Source organism: Mytilus trossulus, chromosome 6 (assembly GCF_036588685.1).
Source record: "Mytilus trossulus isolate FHL-02 chromosome 6, PNRI_Mtr1.1.1.hap1, whole genome shotgun sequence".
In the NCBI taxonomy this organism is placed as follows: domain Eukaryota; kingdom Metazoa; phylum Mollusca; class Bivalvia; order Mytilida; family Mytilidae; genus Mytilus; species Mytilus trossulus.
The window spans coordinates 35,714,984-35,738,219 of NC_086378.1; the positions used below are offsets into that span (position 1 = coordinate 35,714,984).

At 31.7% G+C, this 23,236-nt stretch overlaps 1 protein-coding gene across 4 annotated transcripts in view; it reads right to left on the minus strand.

The window, feature by feature from the left end:
• The window catches only part of LOC134721236 (neural cell adhesion molecule 2-like), a 75,352-nt gene that overhangs the window by 46,762 nt on the left and 5,354 nt on the right, over nucleotides 1-23,236 (minus strand). For all 4 annotated transcript variants that reach the window (XM_063584058.1, XM_063584059.1, XM_063584060.1 and 1 more), the window contains exons 2-3: nucleotides 5,333-5,492; nucleotides 3,068-3,207 (exon numbers count right to left, since the gene is read on the minus strand). In XM_063584058.1, coding sequence (XP_063440128.1) covers nucleotides 3,068-3,207; nucleotides 5,333-5,492 — 300 coding nt within the window. The remainder of the gene's footprint in view (nucleotides 1-3,067; nucleotides 3,208-5,332; nucleotides 5,493-23,236) is intronic.

A 23,236-nucleotide genomic window follows, 5' to 3' on the forward strand; every position in this document is an offset into this window, starting at 1 on the left:
CCTCAATGCTCTTCAACTTTGTACTTGTTTGGCTTTATAAATATTTTGATATAAGCGTCACTGATGAGTCTTATGTAGACGAAACAGGTGTCTGGCATGCTTAATTATAACCCTGGTACCTTTGATAATTAATTATATATAATTATAAAAGAACATTACAGAAGAAAGGTAAAAGTGATGCTCCTTAAATTTGCACTTGGTCTCAGAGATTTGTGTTAATGAGTATTTCAACAATTTTTCCCTTTGTAAAGGGGCATAACTCTAGAATGGTAAAAGTGACGGAAACTAAATTCAAACTTAATCTGTTTTTTGCAGTCATAAGCATTGTGTAAAAGTTGCGTAAACATTTGGTTGCGGCAAACTCAGGTAGCACTCTACAGTTAGGTGTGTAGTTTCTCATTTTGGCCCCTGTGGATTTTTCTAATAAGAGAGCTAGTGTGTAATAAAATTCATTTTTGGATAGCTGAGTATTAAAACAGCCTTTGTATTGGGTTTATATGAACATCAAGGTTATGTAATGTATGTAATATAGGCTGTTTTCTGTATGACAGTCCATATTTGCATGTCCATACCATACATTGGTCCGGCAATTATTGTAATATTTTTTTCCCATTTTTTTATCGCACAAACTTTGTGATTGGATTTTACGAAAAAATTAGGCAAAAGACACCCATTTTTTATTTGATTATAAGGAAGATTTATGAAAACAGTTTCTAACCAGATGCTCCGCAGGGCGTAGCTTTATACGACCGCAGAGGTTGAACCCTGAACGGTTGGGGCAAGTATGGACACAACATTCAAGCTGGATTCAGCTCTAAATTTGAATTGTGATTAAATAGTTGACACAGCATAGGTTTCTGACACAGAATGAATGTGTTCTAATGAAATTAAAATTTTTGTTTTCTCTTAGAGCAATTCACTATGCTGTTGAATATTATTCCTCTCAAAAAAATGTTTGAAGAAATTTTCTTTTTATTTATGAAATTTCAAATGAGAAAATTGAACCCAATTTTTTTAATTCACATCCCCCTTTCCCTTATTCCAAAACTAATCTCAATTAAAATTTCTAATGGAGTTTGCAACAATTACTACTCATTTAAATACATCATAAAATATTAAGATGTAAAAAAACTGCTTGTTATCACTGAATGGTAAAGATTATTTTAATTTATCAGTTGGTAGTAAAAAGTGAATATAAATTGTATATTGTATATATAACAAAGATTTAAGTTGATTCTGGACAAAGAAAGATAACTCCAAATAAAATTTTTTCTTACAATAAGATATTTCTTGCTTACTATTCTGGACAAAGAAAGATAACTCTAATTAAAAACAAAATTGCTATTTCACAATATTTTGCAATAACATATTTCTTGCCATTGCGCAATACTGTGCAATTGAAAAGACTTGCTATTGCACAAAACTTAAAATAATAATTTTAGATCCTGATTTGGACCAACTTGAAAACTGGGCCCAGAATCAAAAATCTAAGTACATGTTTGGATTCAGCATATCAAAGAACCCCAAGATTTCAATTTTTGTTAAAATCAAACTAAGTTTAATTTTGGACCCTTTAGACTTTAATGTAGACCAATTTGAAAAACAAGACCAAAAATGAGGAATCTACATACACAGTTAGATTTGGCATATCAAAGAACCCCATTTATTCAATTTTTGATGAAATCAAACAAAGTTTAATTTTGGACCCCGATTTGGACCAACTTGAAAACTGGGCCGATAATCAAGAATCTAAGTACATTTTTAGATTCAGCATATCAAATAACCCAACCGATTAATTTTTTGTCAAAATCAAACGAAGTTTAATTTTGGACCCTTTGGACCTTAATGTAGACCAATTTGAAAACATGACCAAAAGTTAAAAATCTACATACACAGTTAGATTCGGCATATCAAAGAACCCCAATTATTCAATTTTGATGAAATCAAACAAAGTTTAATTTTGGACCCTTTGGGCCCCTTATTCCTAAACTGTTGGGACCAAAACTCCCAAAATCATTACCAACCTTCCTTTTGTGGTCATAAACATTGTATTTAAATTTCATTATTTTCTATTTAATTAAACTAAAGTTATTGTGCGAAAACCAAGAATAATGCTTATTTGGGCCCTTTTTTGGCCCCTAATTCCTACACTATTGAAACCAAAACTCCCAAAATCAATCCCAACCTTTCTTTTGTGGTCACAAACCTTGTGTCAAAATTTCATAGATTTCTATTAACTTAAACTTAAGTTATAGTGCGAAAACCAAGAAAATGCTTATTTGGGCCCTTTTTGGCCCCTAATTCCTAAAATGTTGGGACCAAAACTCCCAAAATCAATACCAACCTTCCTTTTGTGGTCATAAACCTTGTGATAAAATTTTATAGATTTATATTCACTTTTACTAAAGTTAGAGTGCGAAAACTAAAAGTATTCGGACGACGACGACGACGACGACGACGACGACGACGACGACGACGACGACGCCAACGTGATAGCAATATACGACGAAATTTTTTTCAAAATTTGCGCTCGTATAAAAAGGTATCACCCAAATGCATTGAAATCCTAGTGTGATCCAAATTTTAGGGGGATATGTGACACGTTCACCCCCCTTTTTGCAATATTTTATGGTAAATAAATGCACAATGTTGCCATGGATACACATAAAAGGAATTAATTTTCCCCCTTTTAACTTTTGAAAATCAAATCTATGGAAGATACTGATTACATACATATGCACATGTACAACACAAACAGTTAGGTTAATGTATTAGAAATCCAGGAATAGGAGATGATAAAACATTTTGGGGCTCATTTTTAATTTTATTTTCTAACTGTGGAGTGCACCCTTAAGGTAAACAACGAAAACCAAATTCAGGATGTATAGATAAACAAAGGGTAGCACTTAATGCCCCCTTCATTGCTGGATAAATCCAAATAAGAGCTTTGAATGCACAAAGTTTTATAAAGTGTCATTTATAGGTTCAAAAATGCAAATTTGACTGTCATTTATCCAAAAGTACTTGCAGTACATATACATCTTAACAACATGATAAAAATAGTTACTTTTGGTTTTCACTACGACATGAGCAGACTGCAGTTGGCCATTTATAAATCCTGTACAGTTATAGCTACCAGCGTCATCTTCCTGGACATTATTCAACAGTAACATTAAGTCCGTTGCAGAGTTACCAATAACAAAAACTCTGAAGAAAAAAAAAATAGTTAAATATTCATCACATTACTAACTTTTTCCCAAAGGAACAGATATTTTTGAACTTTGAAAAAGATGTTACATGGAGATCCTACTTTTTTCTCTATTAAATCATGCTAATGAAAACAAAACCATTTTATATATACTTTTTATAACATACTAAGGAACAGAATACAAAGGTATTCCTTAATATATGTTATCCTATTATTTCTATGAACATTTGTATTCTGATAATACCATACAAAGAATCTTAAGTGTACTCAAATATTTTTAATAAGATGTTATTCAAATAATACCATGTCAGAACAATTTGTTCTAATATGTACAGCTTGGTAAATTATTATGTGTTTATGTACAGCTATGCATTTGTTATGTTTATGTGCATACATCTTTCTAAATTGTTTTATTGTTGTACATCTTTCTACATAGATATAGGAAGATGTGGTATGAGTGCCAATGAGACAACTCTCCATCCAAATAACAATTTATAAAAGTAAACCATTATAGGTTAAGGTACGGTCTTCAACACAGAGCCTAGACTCACACTGAACAACAAGCTATAATGGGCCCCTAAAATTACTAGTGTATAACCATTCAAACCCGAAAAACGAACAGTCTAATTTATATAAAAACATTGTTTATGAACATCATTCTACATTATTGTTTATGTACAGCTTTTTACAGTATTTTGTTTATCTACATCTTTCTAAAATTGTTGTATTAATGTACATTAGTAGGTTTATGTACATCTTTATACACTGTTATCTTTATGTACATCTTTTTGTAGTGTTATGTTTATGTACCTCTTTGTATATTGTTGTTTATGTACAGCTTTGAACTTTGATATGTTTATGTACAGCTTTAAACTTTAAAGTTTATTTACATATTTGTACATTGTAATGTCAATTTGAATATTTGTACATTGCAATGTGTATGCACAGCAGCTTTGTATACAAATCTATAGTCTAAGTCTTACCTCTCATTAGGCGGGACTAAGTTCCCTCTGTTGTTGTTACAGCTTTGTATACTAATCTATTGTCTAAGTCTTACCTCCCATTAGGTGGGACTAAGTTCCCCTAAGTTCCCTCTGAAGTTGTTACAGCTTTATATACAAATCTATAGTCTAAGTCTTACCTCCTATTAGGTGGGACTAAGTTCCCTCTGTAGTCGTTACAGCTTTGTATACAAATCTATTGTCTAAGTCTTACCTCCCATTAGGAGGGACTAAGTTCCCTCTGTTGTCGTTACAGCTTTGTATACTAATCTATAGTCTAAGTCTTACCTCCTATTAGGTGGGACTAAGTTCCCTCTGAAGTTGTTACAGCTTTGCAAACAGATCTATTGTCTAAGTCTTACCTCCCATTAGGCGGGACTAAGTTCCCTCTGTTGTTGATACAGCTTTGTATACAAATCTATTGCCTAAGTCTTACCTCCCATTAGGAGGGACTAAGTCTTCTCTGTTGTCGTTACAACTTTGTAAACAAATATATTGTCTAAGTTTTACCTGCCACTAGGAGGGACTAAGTTCCCTCTGTTGTTGTTACAGCTTTGTTTACAAATCTATTGTCTAAGTCTTACCTCCCATTAGGTGGGACTAAGTCATTTTTGTAAGTTCCCTCTGTTGTCGTTACAGCTTTGTATACAAATCTATTGTCTAAGTCTTACCTCACATTAGGCAGGACTAAGTTCCCTCTGAAGTTGTTACAGCTTTGTATACAAATCTATTGTCCAAGTCTTACCTCCCATTAGGTGGGACTAAGTTCCCTCTGAAGTTGTTACAGCTTTGTATACAAATCTATTGTCCAAGTCTTACCTCCCATTAGGTGGGACTAAACTCCCTCTGTTGTTGTTACAGCTTTGTATACAAATCTATTGTCTAAGTCTTACCTCGCATTAGGCGGGACTAAGTTCCCTCTGTTGTTGATACAGCTTTGTATACAAATCTATTGCCTAAGTCTTACCTCCCATTAGGAGGGACTAAGTCTTCTCTGTTGTCGTTACAACTTTGTAAACAAATATATTGTCTAAGTTTTACCTGCCACTAGGAGGGACTAAGTTCCCTCTGTTGTTGTTACAGCTTTGTTTACAAATCTATTGTCTACATTTGTATGTCTTACCTGCCACCAGAGGGGACTAAGTCTCCTCTGTTGTCGTACCATTTCAGGTCAGGATTTTCTCCGTTAGCAATGCCGGAGACAACCTTACACATTATCACTTTATTTTCACCTCCACTTGCTACCAATGGGTTATCACCTTCTATAATAATATTTTGAGCATCTGAAAAAAAACAGTGAAAGAATTTTAAACATATGCCTTCTACTAATATCTGTATCGTAATACTAATGTGTTACCAATTTTTTATTTTTTTTCAATAAAGTCATAATTTTTATTATCAGACGTTAATGACCTCTTTTTTCTTTTATATATATGTATCCCAGTCTTTAGTCAAATTACAAAACCTGCAATGGAAGCTTAAGTCATTCAAACCCTTGAATGGTAGCTATATGTATAGTGGGGGTCTCATTTAGAGGAGTTCTGATCCCGGATCCCGCTTGCTGTTTTGTCAGATTCCAGTATCTAGCACTATGTACATAAGCAAATCTAATTTTTTTTGTAATTTCCCGTTTTCACAACACAATAATATGACTTTCACGTGTCACGCTAACAAAACAATCTGCAATCCCAAGTCACGCTTATAATCCAATGAGACCCACTATAGTAGCACTAGCACATAAACAACTAGATAATTTTTAAGTGTCCCAAAAACTTTGTAATAATGCTTTTCCCAAAGAATTGTATGTACTCTCGATACCAAATCTGGGTCAGAAATCATATACTAAGAAATACTTATTGCCAGTAAAATTTTCAATGCTGCAAAGATAAGTATTGTAAATATATAATCACAACATTTATGCTTAAGATTTTAAAACAATTACTTCAAATCATAGGAATTTATGAAAAATGATTCAATAGCTTCCATGAAGTAGAAATCAATTATTAAAAAATTCTGATACAAAACACAAGCCTTGATAATCAACTGGCAGATATCCACTCCATTTCAAGGTTGTGATGGAATGTTGCTTTATAGAAATAGAAAGTTCACATCCGAGTTTGGCCTAACAAATATGTTTGCTTTTTCCCTTTAGTGTAGAATTAAGTGCATTATATGAAAACATTTTTTTAAACTTATCTGTCAACACTTGGTATGTATAGTATCCAGCTTGTTGCAAAGGGATGCAAATTATGAGGGGCCAATTACATGATCTTTCATATCTAGCAAAAGCTACTAAATCAAATTTAGAACAGGACTCCATTCGCTATTAATTTTTTTTACATGCTCTGTTTTAGAAGATTTATTGGTGGGCTCTTTTCAAAAGAAACTGGGTTTATGCTATTAATAATGATTTCTCATTGCTATATTGGCAACATCAATAAAAGGTTAAGTTCCACTACTTGTTTAATCAGATACCAGGGTAGCAGAATTAATAGAACACAGCTGTGCTTAGAGAAAACCAAACAAATATTGATTTCTTTTCAAATTTAATTCATACACTGAAAATACATATGTGACACAAGGGACAACCTTTGGAAAACGATTATGCTTTCTATTTCAAATTGAAATCAACATCTAATCAATTATATTTAGAATGATTGTAGTTAGCTATAGGTGACACAATAAGAATTAAAGGAAAATAAAATTTATTATTATACATTCAGTAGGAATTTAATGAATTATATAAAGAATCATGACAGAGGTCTATTTTCTGTCAATATGTCTGTCATTTAAAACACTGGGTCATCTTGCTTGAAAAGATATAAAGGAGAGAAAAAAAGTATTGCATTGAAACTTTGTCAGCAGTCAGATAATTTTTCAAGCTTTGGTCATACTAAGTTTGATTAAGATTGGTCAATTCTTTCAGAAAGATCCATACGCTTACACACAAGTTATTGACTGGAAACTACAAAAATGCTTCATTGATCCCTTTTTTGGTTCCCAATTCCTAAACTGTTAGGACCATAACCCACAAAATCAATCCGAAACCTTCCCTTTGTGGTTTCAAACCTTGTATTGGAATTTCCAAGGTTTCAATTCACTTATACTAAAGTTATTGTCTGGAAACCAAATGTCTTTGGACAATGCTGACAGGGTACCAATATACGACTGCAAAATGTTTGATGTTTGTTATGTCTTTTTATGTTTTTAAGTCTCGTAGAGTTTTGGTTTCATTGACGTATATGTCACATCTCCTTTTATTTATATAAGACAATTATCTTTAATGACTGCTATCTTCTCTCTTCACTGTTTCAGGTAATTATAAGTAAAAGATATATAAACAGACAATTTACCAATTACCAGAAGCCAGTCAGAGACGTTCAATTTTTAATTATTTAAACTTTTTTTAATTCTCGACTATTTATTCAACATGTTCAAGAATAAATGTTTTAATGGTTATTATCTCATGTCAGCACCAAATTATATGTATTCTTAAGTGACAATCTGCTTTCAACACAATGTTGCTATAATCAGCATAACGGGAATAAAACAAGAATGTGTCCATAGTACACGGATGCCCTACTTGTACTATCATTTTCTATGTTCAGTGGACCATGAAATTGGGGTAAAAACAGTTTCAACTTCATCAAAAACTACCTTGACCAAAAACTTTAACCTGAAGCGGGAATAACAGACTAACGGACAGACAAACAAACAGATGGAAGGAGGCAGACCAGAAAACATAATGCCCCTCTACTAGCCTAGGTGGGACATAAAAAAATATGGGGTTTACATCAATGAGAGCAAATGAAAGACAAAAACAAATAGCTCAAAAATCTAGAGTGTAACATACAGCCTTCAACAATAGACAGGGCTTTCCACATTCTGTCAAGCTCCAAATCAATAGGAGTCTAAAAATGTCCTGAGAAGAGAACCATACGTTTTTTGATTGAGTTAAGTCTGCTAATTGATATTTTATCGTATGTTTTTATATGTTGTGATGTTATGCTATTGTTTCAGAAAAAGGGAGAAGGTTTGGGCCCATTAAAACGTTTAATCCCGCTGCAAATGTTTGCACCTGTCCTAAGTCAGGAATCTGATGTACAGTAGTTGTTGTTTGTTTATATAATATATACGTGTTTCTCGTTTCTCGTTTTGTTTATATAGATTAGACCGTTGGTTTTCCCGTTTGAATGGTTTTACACTAGTAATTTTGGGGCCCTTTATAGCTTGTTGTTTGGTGTGAGCCAAGGCTCCGTGTTGAAGGCCGTACTTTAACCTATAATGGTTTAATTTTTAAATTGTTATTTGGATGGAGAGTTGTCTCATTGGCACTCACACCACATCTTCCTATATCTATATATAAGCATAGTTTCAATCTGTCAATATACTTTTCTATTTGAATTCATAAAGGATATACATGGCGTAACTAGTAATTCTGCATTAAATTAAAAGCACACCAATAGATTGTTCATCCAGATAGATTTTCGCCTCAAGAAGCTAATGAAGTGGTAAACTTAACCTTCTATATATATAGTCAATCGATATCACCACCTAATATACGCCAGCAGCCATCAATGGAACTTGCGTCTTGTATTGATTATTCACTTTATGCTCAGGACTGTTTAATTCTTCCTCCGATATTTTAACACATCTCGGGAGGGAAATCAAAAAGATAGAATCACTATTGTCTAAATCAAATCAGTCAGCTGTATAGCTTGGAAATGGATGCTTACATAACACTTTACAATATATCAATAATACATGGAGGAATTTTACTTTCGCTTTCTGTACCATGTCCATCAAAAGAACTCTTTTCCCAATTTTTCCCCTACAGATCAAGTCATCACACTTCTATAATTTTATTGTATTTTAACTGCCTGATGTTTTAATTCGAGAAGCACAATGTTATTTAAAGAATTTAACAATGCCATGCAGAGCATTATTTCTGTGTAGGCATTTGACATTTTGACATTTGTATATATGGATAATTGTACTGTTACATTATAACAGTACACACATTGTCACAAGGCCACTATTTTCATATTACACTCACATGTACCTACTGTTGACTCCAGAGTAAATATTTTGTTTACTGGTTTCCTGACATCGGGTATGTCATTCTGGAAGTCAAATCAAGCTAATGATTTGTATTACACAATTAGGAAAACAATTTGTTTGACAACGATCTTTTTCTTGTATAGAATCATAAAACTGTATAATTCCACCCTACCCCACCCCCCAAATTGAACATATTGTAAGTTTGAGGTAAAATCTTTTAGTTACTCCTACTTAACTGAGTAAGTACCAGTAAACTGAAATTCCAGAATCTACTATCACAGATTAGGTCACCTATTGAAAAAGTCAAAAGTCAGTAATAATTTCGAAGTAAATGCAGAAGAATGTTGATGATTTCTGAGTACATCTACCATTATTTACATTCACAAATTATGACAGAGTTATCTTTCCATATCTTTTTGAGCATTCACAATTAATGACAGTGTTTTCTTTCCATATCTTTTTGAACATTCACAATTACTGACAGAGTTTTCTTTCCATATCTTTTTGAACATTCACAATTTATGACAGTGTTTTCTTTCCCTATCTGTTTTCAAAAGCAGTCACTCAACAGTGCCAAGTATGATTTTCAACATTTTGTACCTAATCATCTTGTGTGTACTGTATCATTGTGACATATACAATCTATGGTATGTACAAAAAACAGATGGACCCGATAATGTTTAACTAACAATCATTTTAAGCTGTCAAGTTTAGAGTTAATGTACTAATAATATGTCTCAATAACAATTCTATAATATAAATATAGCTGTTCTGGTTTGAATATGTGCTGATTTATTTCTCTTACAATAGAATCAATATAACTGCAGGAGCACATTATTATGAATTCGAAACAAGCAGATGGATTATACACTAATAGATGTTCAATTTGTCTGACCTGTTTGTCCTAGGGGGCAAATTTTCTCAAAGTCTGGCATACAATACTGTGGATTCATTTATTTTTGTGGGTATCAAATTCCAATTGGATTGATGGAAAATTGCATATTCATGGATATTTGATTTTGTGGTTTTGCCATCTACATTTTATGTATATATATCAAGCCTATTGAAAATATGTTATTCGTTGAACATTTGAATTCATTAGTCACCTGTATCTTGGAAACCCCAGAAAATTGAATGAATAATGATGAATCCACAGTATATCAATATTGGACTATAGTGTGTTATTTACACCAACTGTGTGTTAAAATCAGAAACATCTTATATAAACTTAACCCACCGTACTAGATTCCTATCCATAAATGAAAAGGACTGTTTTTTTAAACACACTTTTATTATATAAGTACTATATATAGTATGAAACATTTTTAAGCACTATCTTAGATATACAGTAACATTTATATAGATGGGCTTGTTTATACACATAAAAGACTCCCTCATAAATATAACAATGTTCTTCCATTACCTTCCTAAAACCAAATGCTGGCAAATAAAACATCATCTTCTTCTACTTCTTCGTATTTCCTTCCAATTAGAAACACCAAGTAGAATAGGAGTTGTTTTCACTTGTATTATTTCATCATAAAACCTCTAGCTAAAGTAATTCTGATCTGACCAAGGAAGAGACATTCTCATCATCATTACAAATAATTACTTTCTTAACTTACAGTAGCTTAATTGAAGTTTCAATGAGGGATAACTAATTAATGATAGGTGTAATGGCTGTAATTTGTCCATCATTCTACAATGTCTTGAAGGGAAAAATACATAGCATTAGCAACTTGTAAATGTAGGCAATCAATGCCATTACAAAGAAGGAAAGATACTCCTTCAGAATAAGTCTATCAAGCATATTTCATGATTCAAAAACTTTTAAGGTTTCCCTAAGTAATTGAAAAGTCATATGTCATCTGTCAATGATTGGGGCTTAACCCATGAAAACATAACAAAGGGATCATTTTAATAAGTAATAATATAATATTTTAAAATCCAAAACGCAGGCATACAATATGATAAGCCTCGTTTATATCTTTAATATCTTTTTTTTGTAGGGGCATCTTGCTTTGTAATATATATTATAGAATCATATTTTGATTCCAAAATACTAGAATTTTATTTATAATACATAAGTTAAAAGTGTATACAAATTGCATCCTGGTAATGCTAAACAGACATGACAAGAACACTGCTTTATACTAGAAAAACTTCCTATACAATGTATGATCCTAGATAACTAACATTTGTATATATGTACTGTATTTATTTGTTTGTTTATTTGTCAAATAAACAATTTATATTGTAGTAATACAATACAAACAAATTACTGTTAAGACAAACAACTAGTAGAATCATATTGTTGCAACACAAAAGCCAATTAACCAGTAACCTCAACATGTCTGATCTTTGGTGGTCTCTTTTATATTCATTCAATGATGATTTAGTCACACATTGAGCATGTTGAGCTTGCCATAAGGCTCCTCTCAATTCTTCTACTCCATATGTTGACTTTAGAAATTAATGCACACAAAGAGAAATATTATAGAGCAACTGAACAATACATAATGAACCAAGATTCTAGAAGTCATGTATGGTCTCCAATGGTAGACAATGTCCTTACATGGTATGTTCTAGAAGTCATGTATGGTCTCCAATGGTAGAAAATGTCCTTACATGGTATATTCTAGATTGGAGAGTCTAGACATGCCGTGAGTGATTTACTACTATCAATAGCAAGTGTCAATTAATGCCATGGTGATGTTCCTGACTTGGGACATTACAAAGTCAATACTTTTGTTTCAACAGGCTAAAACAGAATGTCAGATGCCCTATGGTTAAAATATATTAAATAGCATGGACAATTGAATTGCTTCATGTACATGTATTGTATTGTATATGATTGGCTAAAAGTATCGAATTTATACAATTCTGTTTTTAGCTGTATTATTATAATAATAAACCATGTTAGTCAGCTAATAATTCAAGCCATAACAATATTACGTAATTCACAGGAATGAATAGATCAACTATTTTATAATATTTCTACTAATCAATAAACGGCATAGAAAGTTTCTTATCCTCATAAAACGACAAATACAATGAAAGGTTTTAAACTATCTTAAAAACATCTTGCCATGACTTTACAGGCCATCTGCCCTCAATTTGCATAAATGTTATTTTTAACAAAGAAAGATGAAATATAAGTGATACCCACTGAACCTATTTGTTCATTGGGAACATCAACAGATGCAGGGATCTGAGACCTTTAACTGATTAAACTTAATAATGATGTAAAAATCAATTTGAGAATCATTGTTATAATGAGTCATATGCTTCCAATCATAATCTTGTCTACTGAATCATGACTAAACTTCACTAGTTTCAATTTTTAATGATAACAGCTTTATAAAAAAAACTCTATAGATAATGTAATGTACTAAGAATATAGATGCATGAAACCAACATTTTGCAATTCAACAGATATATAATTTTAAACCACTTTCAGAGGCATTATATTGTATTTCAACCATAGAAGGTATTGCAACAGAAAAGATTTCATAATTTTAGTCCACTTTTAGAAGTATGTTAAACTGTAATTGTATTATCCAACCATAAAAGATTTTAAGTATGCTTTTGTATTTAAATCATAGAACATATTGCAATATTCATACAATTCCAAGGTAACATAATTTTAAACCACTTTTAGAAGCAAGCTAGATTGTATTTCAACCATATAAGGTATTGCAACAGAAATGATGTCATAATTTTAAATTACTATTAGAAGTATGCAATTGAGTTTAAATCATAGAAATATTGCAATATTCATACAATTCCAAGATTTCATAATTTTAAACCCCTTTCATAAGTATGATATAATATTTACATCATACATATAAATCTTACTGCAAAGGACAAGATGTCAATATTTTAAACTACTTTTAGAAGAAGTATATTGTATTTCAATTATAGAACGAGTTGCAACAGAAAAAATGTTATAATTTCAATTATACAATGTAGAATGTATTGCAAGACACAATGACATAATTTTAAATTACTTGTATGATTTTCATTTTATTTATATAAGAGTTATATATATCCCGTGACAAATCACATTTATTGTATTTTATTTTTGCTGAACGATTTTTATAGTTCTCAAGGAGTTCATCTGAATGAACCATTTGTTGACTTATAAATTTCAAATAGCATTTGACCCTGTCCTTTATATGGCATTCCCACACTGCCTTTTAAGTTTAAAATACAACTTCCATGCTTCAAATAAATTTCCCATACCTGCAACTCAAATATAAATTTGATCTACATGTACATTAAACCCAAAACTAATGTTCTTGGCGCCATGTTTTGCAAATAAGGTATGTGTTTGTTACTGACATCAAACCCTACCCCTTTGTAGTTTCCTAACTGGAAATTGCCATGTAAAAGATAATGCTGTAAAGAAGCATCACAAGACAGATTTATTAGGAGAATTCACAAACATAGAACACTTGAATCAATACATCTGTACCATCCACAAGAGAAATCAGATACTCTTTTAATCCTATTGTAATAATGCACTACAAATGTAGTTCTCAAATTAATGGCAGAGACAAAGTCAGTCGCTAATGTAACCCTCCCTTTTTATCAGACAATAATTTGCTGTTACAGAATTTATAGCTCTGGGTAATAATTCAACAAAAGAACACCAAAATGTTTTGATTGGCTTACATAAAATTGGAGTAAGAACATCTAAATTTCCAAAAATACTGAAAATTCTGAAATTGCCAATTTTTTCTTAACTTCCTGAACATATGATTTATATTTCAACGCCTATTGCTTTATTTAGAATCTAGACAATGTCAAGTACACCACACTTTTGAGGGACATAATTAATTCCATTCAAATTCAAGGATGTGCTTATAAATGATATTAAGACACTTAAGTTATATCAATTTAAGAAATGGCTCATATGTGTGCAAATTTAATATAAAAATTCTCGCATTCAATCATAATTATAACTTTTGTTTTCGTATAACAGTAAAAGTGATCATACTGAAACAAAACATGACCATTATATGACATTTATATCGACAATAATATAATTATCTCCATTTGTTATATAATTTTATTATTTATACAGTATTTGCTGTGGGAGTGCCATACTTAGAACTTTAAAACAACGGGATTTCTAGCTATAGGTTATCTTTAAATAATGGCAAGATGTTCCCAACCCCAAAATCCCTTTTTTCAGTGGCAGTTCAAATTTTCATATTAATTTCAGTCACACATTAAAGAATGCTAACCTTATCTCATTCAGGAACTGTTACTTTGTACCTTGTTCTGTTTGTTGTGAACATTCTTGTAATATTTGTCACCTTACATTACCGGTACAAAAAACAAATGATTAAATTTCAATGGATCCCATGAATCAAATATGTCCAACATTTGTTTGATTGAATGGTACAAGTAAACATTTGCGACCTTTGGAATCACAGTCATTCCAAAATGATTCAGATACATGTATCAATTAGACATATATATATGGGACATTATAATTAACTCTTGCAGGTACATGTTGGACCCATGCCTGTATGTTTATGATTGAAAAAGATCTCTCTTATGCAGATTAATCATTAGGTGTTTAACACCACTTTCAACACTAATGTGACATATTCATGATGATTTATTTTTCATTGGTGCAGGAAGCTGAAGTGCCCAGAGAGAACCTTGACCTTCTGTAGAAAACTGATCCTAGTCAATGTAAGATTTGTGTTGCGTAGTCCAACTCTCCATGCAGGATTCCAATTATAGCTTACTATGTGGTATGGGCTTTGATCATTGTTGAAGGCCTACAGTTAATACCTGTAACATGTTAATGTTTGTGTCATTTTGGTCTTTTGTGGATAGTTGTATCATTGGCAATAATACCACATCTTCTTTTTTAAATTACAAGTGTAACTGTGTTGACAGGCTAGTGATACAGTAGTAAGACTACTTAGGCCATTTGCCCACCTAGGCTCCTCTCCTGCAGACCAGTCTCCTAATGGTGGGGAGGTTAATAACTACATAATAACTTCCTCTTGCCTTCCATTATTTTTTTTACTATCAAAATATGAAAACTTTATTTATTTAACAGTTGTACATGCTATAATAACTGACAACTTCATGTCAAAAGTTAGGTTTATTTACACAATTTACACTTTCCAAGCTGGCATGTTATTTTAGCTACATATGCTTTCCAACTGGATGAGAAATTAAAAAAATATACCGTATTTACACTTTTTGTAATGTATATTATTTAGAGTGATATCTGATGAGAGGAAAAGAGAAATATAAAGTAATTCTGTTTCCGAGATTTCTAGAAAATGATATATGGATTGATTGTTGAGCTGGCAAAACATACTTAACAAGTTACCCCCCCCCCCCCCCCCTTTTTACATTGACCTTTTTATCTGAAACCAAAACAAAAGCTTTCAGGAGTTTTATCCCCTCAAATTGATTTCAAAGTTTTAATAAATGGGCAGAGAGCTCTTATGTTCTACAACCACAGCAAGACCCCCTAAAGACTTTCAGCCCAATCACAAACACATTTAGGTTAATAAATCAATACTATATATTCTTTACTCTGTAAACACAATGATTAAATCATTTCTAATCTGCAATTATACATCTTTTGTAAATTATGCTTTAAGTAATTTGATTTATACATGCAAACCCATATTGTCTTCTTACTTTTATTATTTATAGGAAAAATGCATTTAAGCTACTTTCACAAAAACATCATTGAAAAAGTCCAAATAAAGTATGAATTTGAAGAGAATTCATGAGGAACCCAAATTTCCAAACAACTTTGCAAAAGACAACCCAAAAAGCAACTATTCCTGGGGTAGAAAATCCTAAATATTTAGAAAAATTCAAAGTTTCGTTAACAGATCATTAATAAATATATGACCAAATCAAATTATAGCCTTTGTTAAGCTCACATGAGGATTTTAACTTAAAACAAGAGGCTGTCAGCTGAGTGGCATGCTGTCATCAATGCAGATATATATTCAAGCATGAAATGATATTTGCAAATCAGGACCCCAAACTTGATCAAGTAAAAAAATCAAATGTATTCTAGAAGCAATCAGATATCGAAAGGCCAAAATATATTTACGCATCACTTTTTCCACCTTTAAAACAACAATATAAAGGCTTAAATCATAAAACTTGAACTAAACCTTCATCTAGTCACAGGAAACAACATAGAGCAATTTCGTCAAAGCTTTTTGAATTGAATGTGCGCGGATATTTTTTGGCAGCCGCCTGCCGAACATCCCCAAATTGATAACTAACTTTTCCTTCTGAAATAAGAATAATGACAAAATGACATGATAATCAACGCTTTAATTACAAGAAATAGTATCTTAAGTAAAGTGTGTATAGGAAATTAACTTTTAAAACTAGCTTTCAAAGTAACAACTTTTCAAGCATTTTTAAGTACCAGGTACTTCATGTGCTTGCATGGTTTTAAAGGACCTATTCAAGATTTACATTTATATTGAATAATAAAACTACATATTAAAGCCACTCAAGTGAGAATATATAACAATAATTGTGTTATATTCTTCAAGTTTTCTGTTACATATATAATAATTTGTCTACAAGTCAGTCCAACAATGTTAGATGTGTAAATTTTTTGTTCTTCCCTTGTAGGGATTCCAACTTGTGCATCAAGTATGTACAAATAAGTGTGATTATATGATACAGTTTGTTGCAACAGCAAACATGACCATCAGCTTACCATACTGAAGTAAAATTGAGAATGAAAATTGAGAATATATGTCAAAGAGACAACAACCCGACCATAGAGCAGTCCATAGATTAGTTAAACACAGCAAGTTTACTAGACCTTTCACATGACAGAGACAGTCCAGAATATAATAATTTAATAGAATTTTATAGTTATGGTACAACATGCATTAATAACTGGAGGGTCGTTTCTACTTGGAATGGGGCCTTCCTTCGAGACTGAGGTCTTAGTAGTCTAATACTGAGGTTGTGAGATCAAATCATGTGGCTATAAATGCACAATCATGTACACAACTCCAATCTTAGTTGACTAGGATTATCAGTTGTTCTGCCGAAGGTTGTTATTCTATAAACCAATAAGAACTGATGCATCAAAAAAGAAATATTGCTGAAAGTGATGTTAAGTGCAGCAATTTTTTATGGCAATCGTAACACAAATTAAACTGGTAATTTTAACAAACTTAGAAGCAATAAAAAGTCTTATATTTATGATGTTAAAGAAAGATCAGTTAAAGAATTTCACACAAATCATTTGTTTTTCAAAATGAACTTTAGATTAATTAGCTATTGCCAGTGGTATGGCATTTTCTCTCCACCAAAAGATCAATATAGTTGATATAAATGATAGCAAATCTAACAACTGATTCACACAATTACTTTAACAATCAGACTCCCACACTATAACAACTTTTTCAGTCTATATTAATGTAATTTACAGAAATACCACACGAAAGCACATCCAAACATTCCTGACAGTTTCTGACATTTTCATCGACCTAGCTTCAAAAACAGTCTATTGAAATATATACTGCTGTACCATATAGGAATATGTCTGAGTACGAGACATATATCTATTGTATCTTGTAAAGTATATATCAAATAACACTAACTTTATCTATTTGAAGATTCTTCATTGTTCTGACTAATAGGCTGGGTATGTTTAAATGTTGTCTACTGTACTTAGGGTCAAATGTGATATACATGAACCAAGTTACATTTAAAACTGATTTTCATCATATTTTTTACCAACAGTGGACCAAACTTATGATTTCTACCAAATTTGCAACTATTTTCATAGCTTGAATAATTCACAAACACATACATGTATAGTATAAAAAGATCATAATGTACATTGACCAAGGATTCCAGATGTTAAATTCATACAGTGGACTTATCAATTTCTACCAAATTTGCAATTATTTCCACAGTTCAAAGTAAAGAACCAGAGTTTAATTTACAAACACAAATATATCAAAAGGTCAACGGATACATTTTGAAGTTCAGTTAATTTGTTATCTTTTTATATAAAAGGTCATACCAAGTATCATATGCAAGACCAAGTAATGAGTTATGATCTATGTTTTGTGTATAACAAGGAACATTGAAAATTTAAAATAATGATACATGTATAATACACATACATGACATAAAGTACAACCAATGAACGAAAAACAAATATGACGGACAGCAACCAATGACTTTCACTAAATTACAGGCTTCTGGCTTAGAACAGGTACATAAGAAATGTAGCAGAGTTGAACATGCTTATTTCTTAACCTGTGATAGTTGTGTAACACCACAAATCAAGATTAGAATAAACTGTACAAATAAGTAAAGGAAAGGGTAAAAGATTGACAAGAAGCACAGATAAACAAACAAAAAGACAAAAGAAATGAAGTACTAGTCTAAAACTAAAGAGTACATGTACATGGAGGTCAGACTTGAAGCTAGTTCAAAGCCAACTTCAGCTAATAAATAAATCATATCATACAGATCTTTCAGTACATTTGCATTGTACAGTCTTCATTTTTTGAGGTTTTTAACTGTCCTATGATTACCAGAAATTCTTTAGAAGTCCTTTTCCTGTCAATAACATTTGCACATTTTTCAGTACTTTAAGCTTTTCAGAGAGAACATCTAAAATGTTCTTCCATTTGATAGATATGCATGAGAGTAATATGTCTTCATCCTTCCAGATTTTTGTGTTGTTAATGCCAATAAATATATCTTTGTTATGATCTGATGGTCATTAGCTTTCATCAAGTGTTATAAGAGATCCTATATCACATAGATAAAGATGTTTATTTTGACCACCCATTTATTTTGTGCTTGAAAATCTGTAATCCAGGAAATAACCATGGCCAACTCTACTGAGATCAGATTTCACAGAATTTCTCACCATCTTTAAAATTTTAGAAATTGCGGGAAAAATTCATTTAATGATTATGATTTATAAAAAAAAAGACTTGACATGACAGCAAACACCAGCCCAAGACTCCATGATCAAGAATGCTTTCCTGGCTTTAAGTTTAATGTCTTTAATTAGTGTTCTGGATACACAATGATATCAGATGCTGATTGCATGATAGACGAGCAGGCGCTTTAAAATATGTTTTTGTAGTAATCAAACTGTAATTTACTATCAAATATAAGTAATTGATAAAAATTAAAATTTACTTAATGGCATGATAAAAAGTTTACTGAAAGCATGATTTTCAAATCAAATCAAAAATAGAGGTAAATTCGATTTTGTATGCACGAGTTCCACAAGGGTGTCCTTTAGGATTTAATTAACCGATGACAACATAAAACTTTCAAAAAAGTATTATCAGTCATTTAACTGTTTTGCTTATAAACTGTTTATTATTTTAAGCATGTATCAGGAAACCCTGTTGTTTTATTGGCACTGGAACTGATACAATTCACCTTTTAAACTGTTATAATATAACTATGTGTTTCATCTCACTTCATCCAAATCTAAAAGTACTGTGAGGAGAGTTCATAAACTTTTAACAAATGTGTTCTTTACTTAAAGCAAACCAGTAAAACAGTAGACTTCAGTACTGAACAATTAAACATTGTAGATTTTAAATGAAATAGTGCTGACTAACTCAACAAGTGGTAAATTAAAGATGTATTGCTTGAAGTGATGGTGCCTTTATGATGTACTAAGTCAGGAGCATGAAATCAAATGGTTATCATTTGTTCCTGTACATATATTGCTTATTGAATTGGTTTGTATAAATTCAGGCCCTTGGTTTCCTTACTAGGTTTGTTTTACGTATGTCATTTCAGTCCTAGTCCATTAATGGCTTATTATGCAGTATGAGTTTTGCTCATTGTTGAACACTACAGTGACATATAGTTGTAAAAGTTCTGTCATTTGGTCTCTCAACATTTGCTCAAGGATAGTTATCAATCATACCACATCTTCCTATTTTTATATTAACACCACAGATGACATTTTGATTTTACACTTGCATCATTTCAAAGTGCCTTGAAAAAAAGCCAACAACTTATCTCTGATTACTGAACCATGAAATCAAGGTTATGTAATCTCCAAGGCTAAATGCATTCTTTAATGAAGAATAGTGTTATTACACATGTTTCATATCTGCTTTAACCTAGATTTGGCAAACAAAATTTAGGGCATATAATTATTTGTCAAAATTATATAATTGCAATGTACATTGCTAAATTTCTATTGTAAATTCAGAAATTATTGTGTGCCTTTATAATATCGATTGTTGGATAACAGACGTAATGCGAGATGAATTAATTGCATTTCAGAAAATGCTGCACATACCAAAAAATGCTATAAAATTTTAAAACAGAGTTTTATTTTGGCATCACCTGTCTTGTTTCAATTTTTGCAATATTATAACTTCACAAAAAGTTCTGAATTATTTACAGTTTTTAGGATTGTAAAAATGATAAATTTACATAAATCAAATAATAATTCAGGAAATGAGTTCAAATTATGATGCACATGCCAGGCATATAACATGATATATGTTACAAATTATTCTGGCTTTTAAAAAATCAATATTTCAACAGCTCATAAAATCTGTTAATTTCCCCAAAAGTTATCTTCCTAATCAAAATCCTTGACCTATATATACATGATATATACACATTTTCAACTACTCATTTCTCAAAATCCATTAAAAACTGAAACTTAAGAACTCCTCATAACTCTCAATTTTTATAATCAGCTAAAGATGTTTAACAAGCTAAAGATTGATTAAATTCTTACTGGGGCATAGACTGACTACAAATGTACAGTGAAATGCACGATGGTATGTACAGATGTTAGTTTCACTGTCCATATCATCAACAACATCAGATAAATAAACAAAGCATGCCGCTAGAACAAGCACCTGCTGTGTGATGTTATAGATACTTTATTGTAAGAAGCTGATCATGCATGGTACAAAGACAAGTCTAAGCTGACCATCAGTCATTTGTTTAATTACTACCAGGTTGCAGTGACACATTTAGTGAATATTTGGAAATATCTAACATTCCATCTTCCAATGGAGGCATGTTTATATCTCAATAAGACTCAGTATTAATTAATTGAGAATAAGTTTGTATACCGAAAACAGTGCAAAATTGTATAAAAAAATACAATTCAAAGACAGAGAATCTGTCTATTTTGTTAATTTTTATATGAAGTCATCCTGTTGAATGGCAAAAAACAGATTTTAAGTTTTATAAACATGGTATAAGTATATGTAGATAAAACAGAAAACCAAATGAACATGAATGCCATGTCTGGCATTGTCTACTACTCAGATATCTAATGACACATATTCCACAACTTGATTATAACTTCATCTGTAATTATGAATTCACCCTCATACTCCAAACAAAACACAGGTGCAGGCAAAATGAGACCAATACTGGTCAGTGGGGACCTGCATCGCTGCATGCAACTGCTTTAAGAGAACTTAAAAGGAAACAGGAAGTTGCCGCATTAGTATATGTATTAATTCATTTCTCAATAATATGGATTAGTGAACTGAGTATGCTTGCTGTGTTGATGACCTATTAGTTGCCCTGGGCTGTTTTTGCTCTTTATTCAGGTTTTGTCTCTTTGACATTCTCTTTTCTATTAATAGCACTTGCTGACTCGTATGTCTGATTGATATAATACATTGCATATTCCTGCCCAATTTAGGTTGTAGATTACTGAATTCTTAAAGGTGTCAGAATATAATTTTTAGTTTGGAAAAGAATTCAAATGACCAATACAAGTATAGATACATGTATATGCATCCCAACATAAAGTTCAAATAAGCATTTAAACAGTGGAAAAAGAAATAATTTGTTTTAAAAACAGCTATTGATTATCTGGCATTATACCTTGTATTACTGACTGTGTGGGGGAATTTTCCCTGAAATGGATTTCCATCTAGAGACAAAATCAATACCAAACTGAGTCAGGATGAAAATGCTGTCAAACAGCAGAAACCTTAAAGCTTGTACATTATGTATATTTTAGAATTTGGATTTACAACTGTTTAATCAATAACAATCTGAGTCAACTTCCAATAGAACTGCAGATCAGGGATCTTGTACAATTGTATGCATCATAAAATAAATTATGTAACTATCTATGGACATATGGACAATATAATTCCTATCCTACGGGAATTCCAACTCAATTTATTCTGGATTCGTTCCGATTCAGAGATATTAAAGATAGCTGTTGGTTGGTCAAGACATTATTAGATTCTATATCTTTATATTCGATATTTCCTCACCATTTATTATTCTATCAACTGTTCAATTGTCCTAGATTATTATTGGTAATCAAATTACACAGTATTAAAAGTAGAAGTATATATAGATATATATGAACTGTAATTGAGCTTTCAAGTAATTCATACTATATATACCGGTACGTACCCCTAAATTGCATTTCCATTAAGGTATAAGATTTCATTCAAAAAAGCTCTGTCTCAAAATGTGCAACAGACTCAATAGTAGAAAATAAACTGACAACCTTGAGGCAAAAAAACAAACAGACAAAAAGGAAAACAACAGTAAATAACATAATAAAATAAAATTGCTGACTGAGGCTTGAGCAACATTAACCCAATCAAAAACCAGTGGTTCCAATCATTTTGAAAAGGGGGGGGGGTTCCCAACCCAGAAGAAAAAGGGGGTTCCTGGCAACTAATATATGTCCCCATTCAAATGAATTGATAGTCGGGGTCGGACACCCGGAACTCTCCCCCTGGGTCCACCACTGGGTTTTTTGGTGAGGTTTATTTTGGTCTAGCAAATACTTTCATGATGTTATGACATTTTGTGTCCTAAAGGTCACTTTGAAAATACAAATCTGTCATACATTGTAATTTCCAATTAATCCTTAGAGAGTAGGCATATAAGAGACGTATATATTCTATACAATAAAGCAGTGCTAATATTCTTA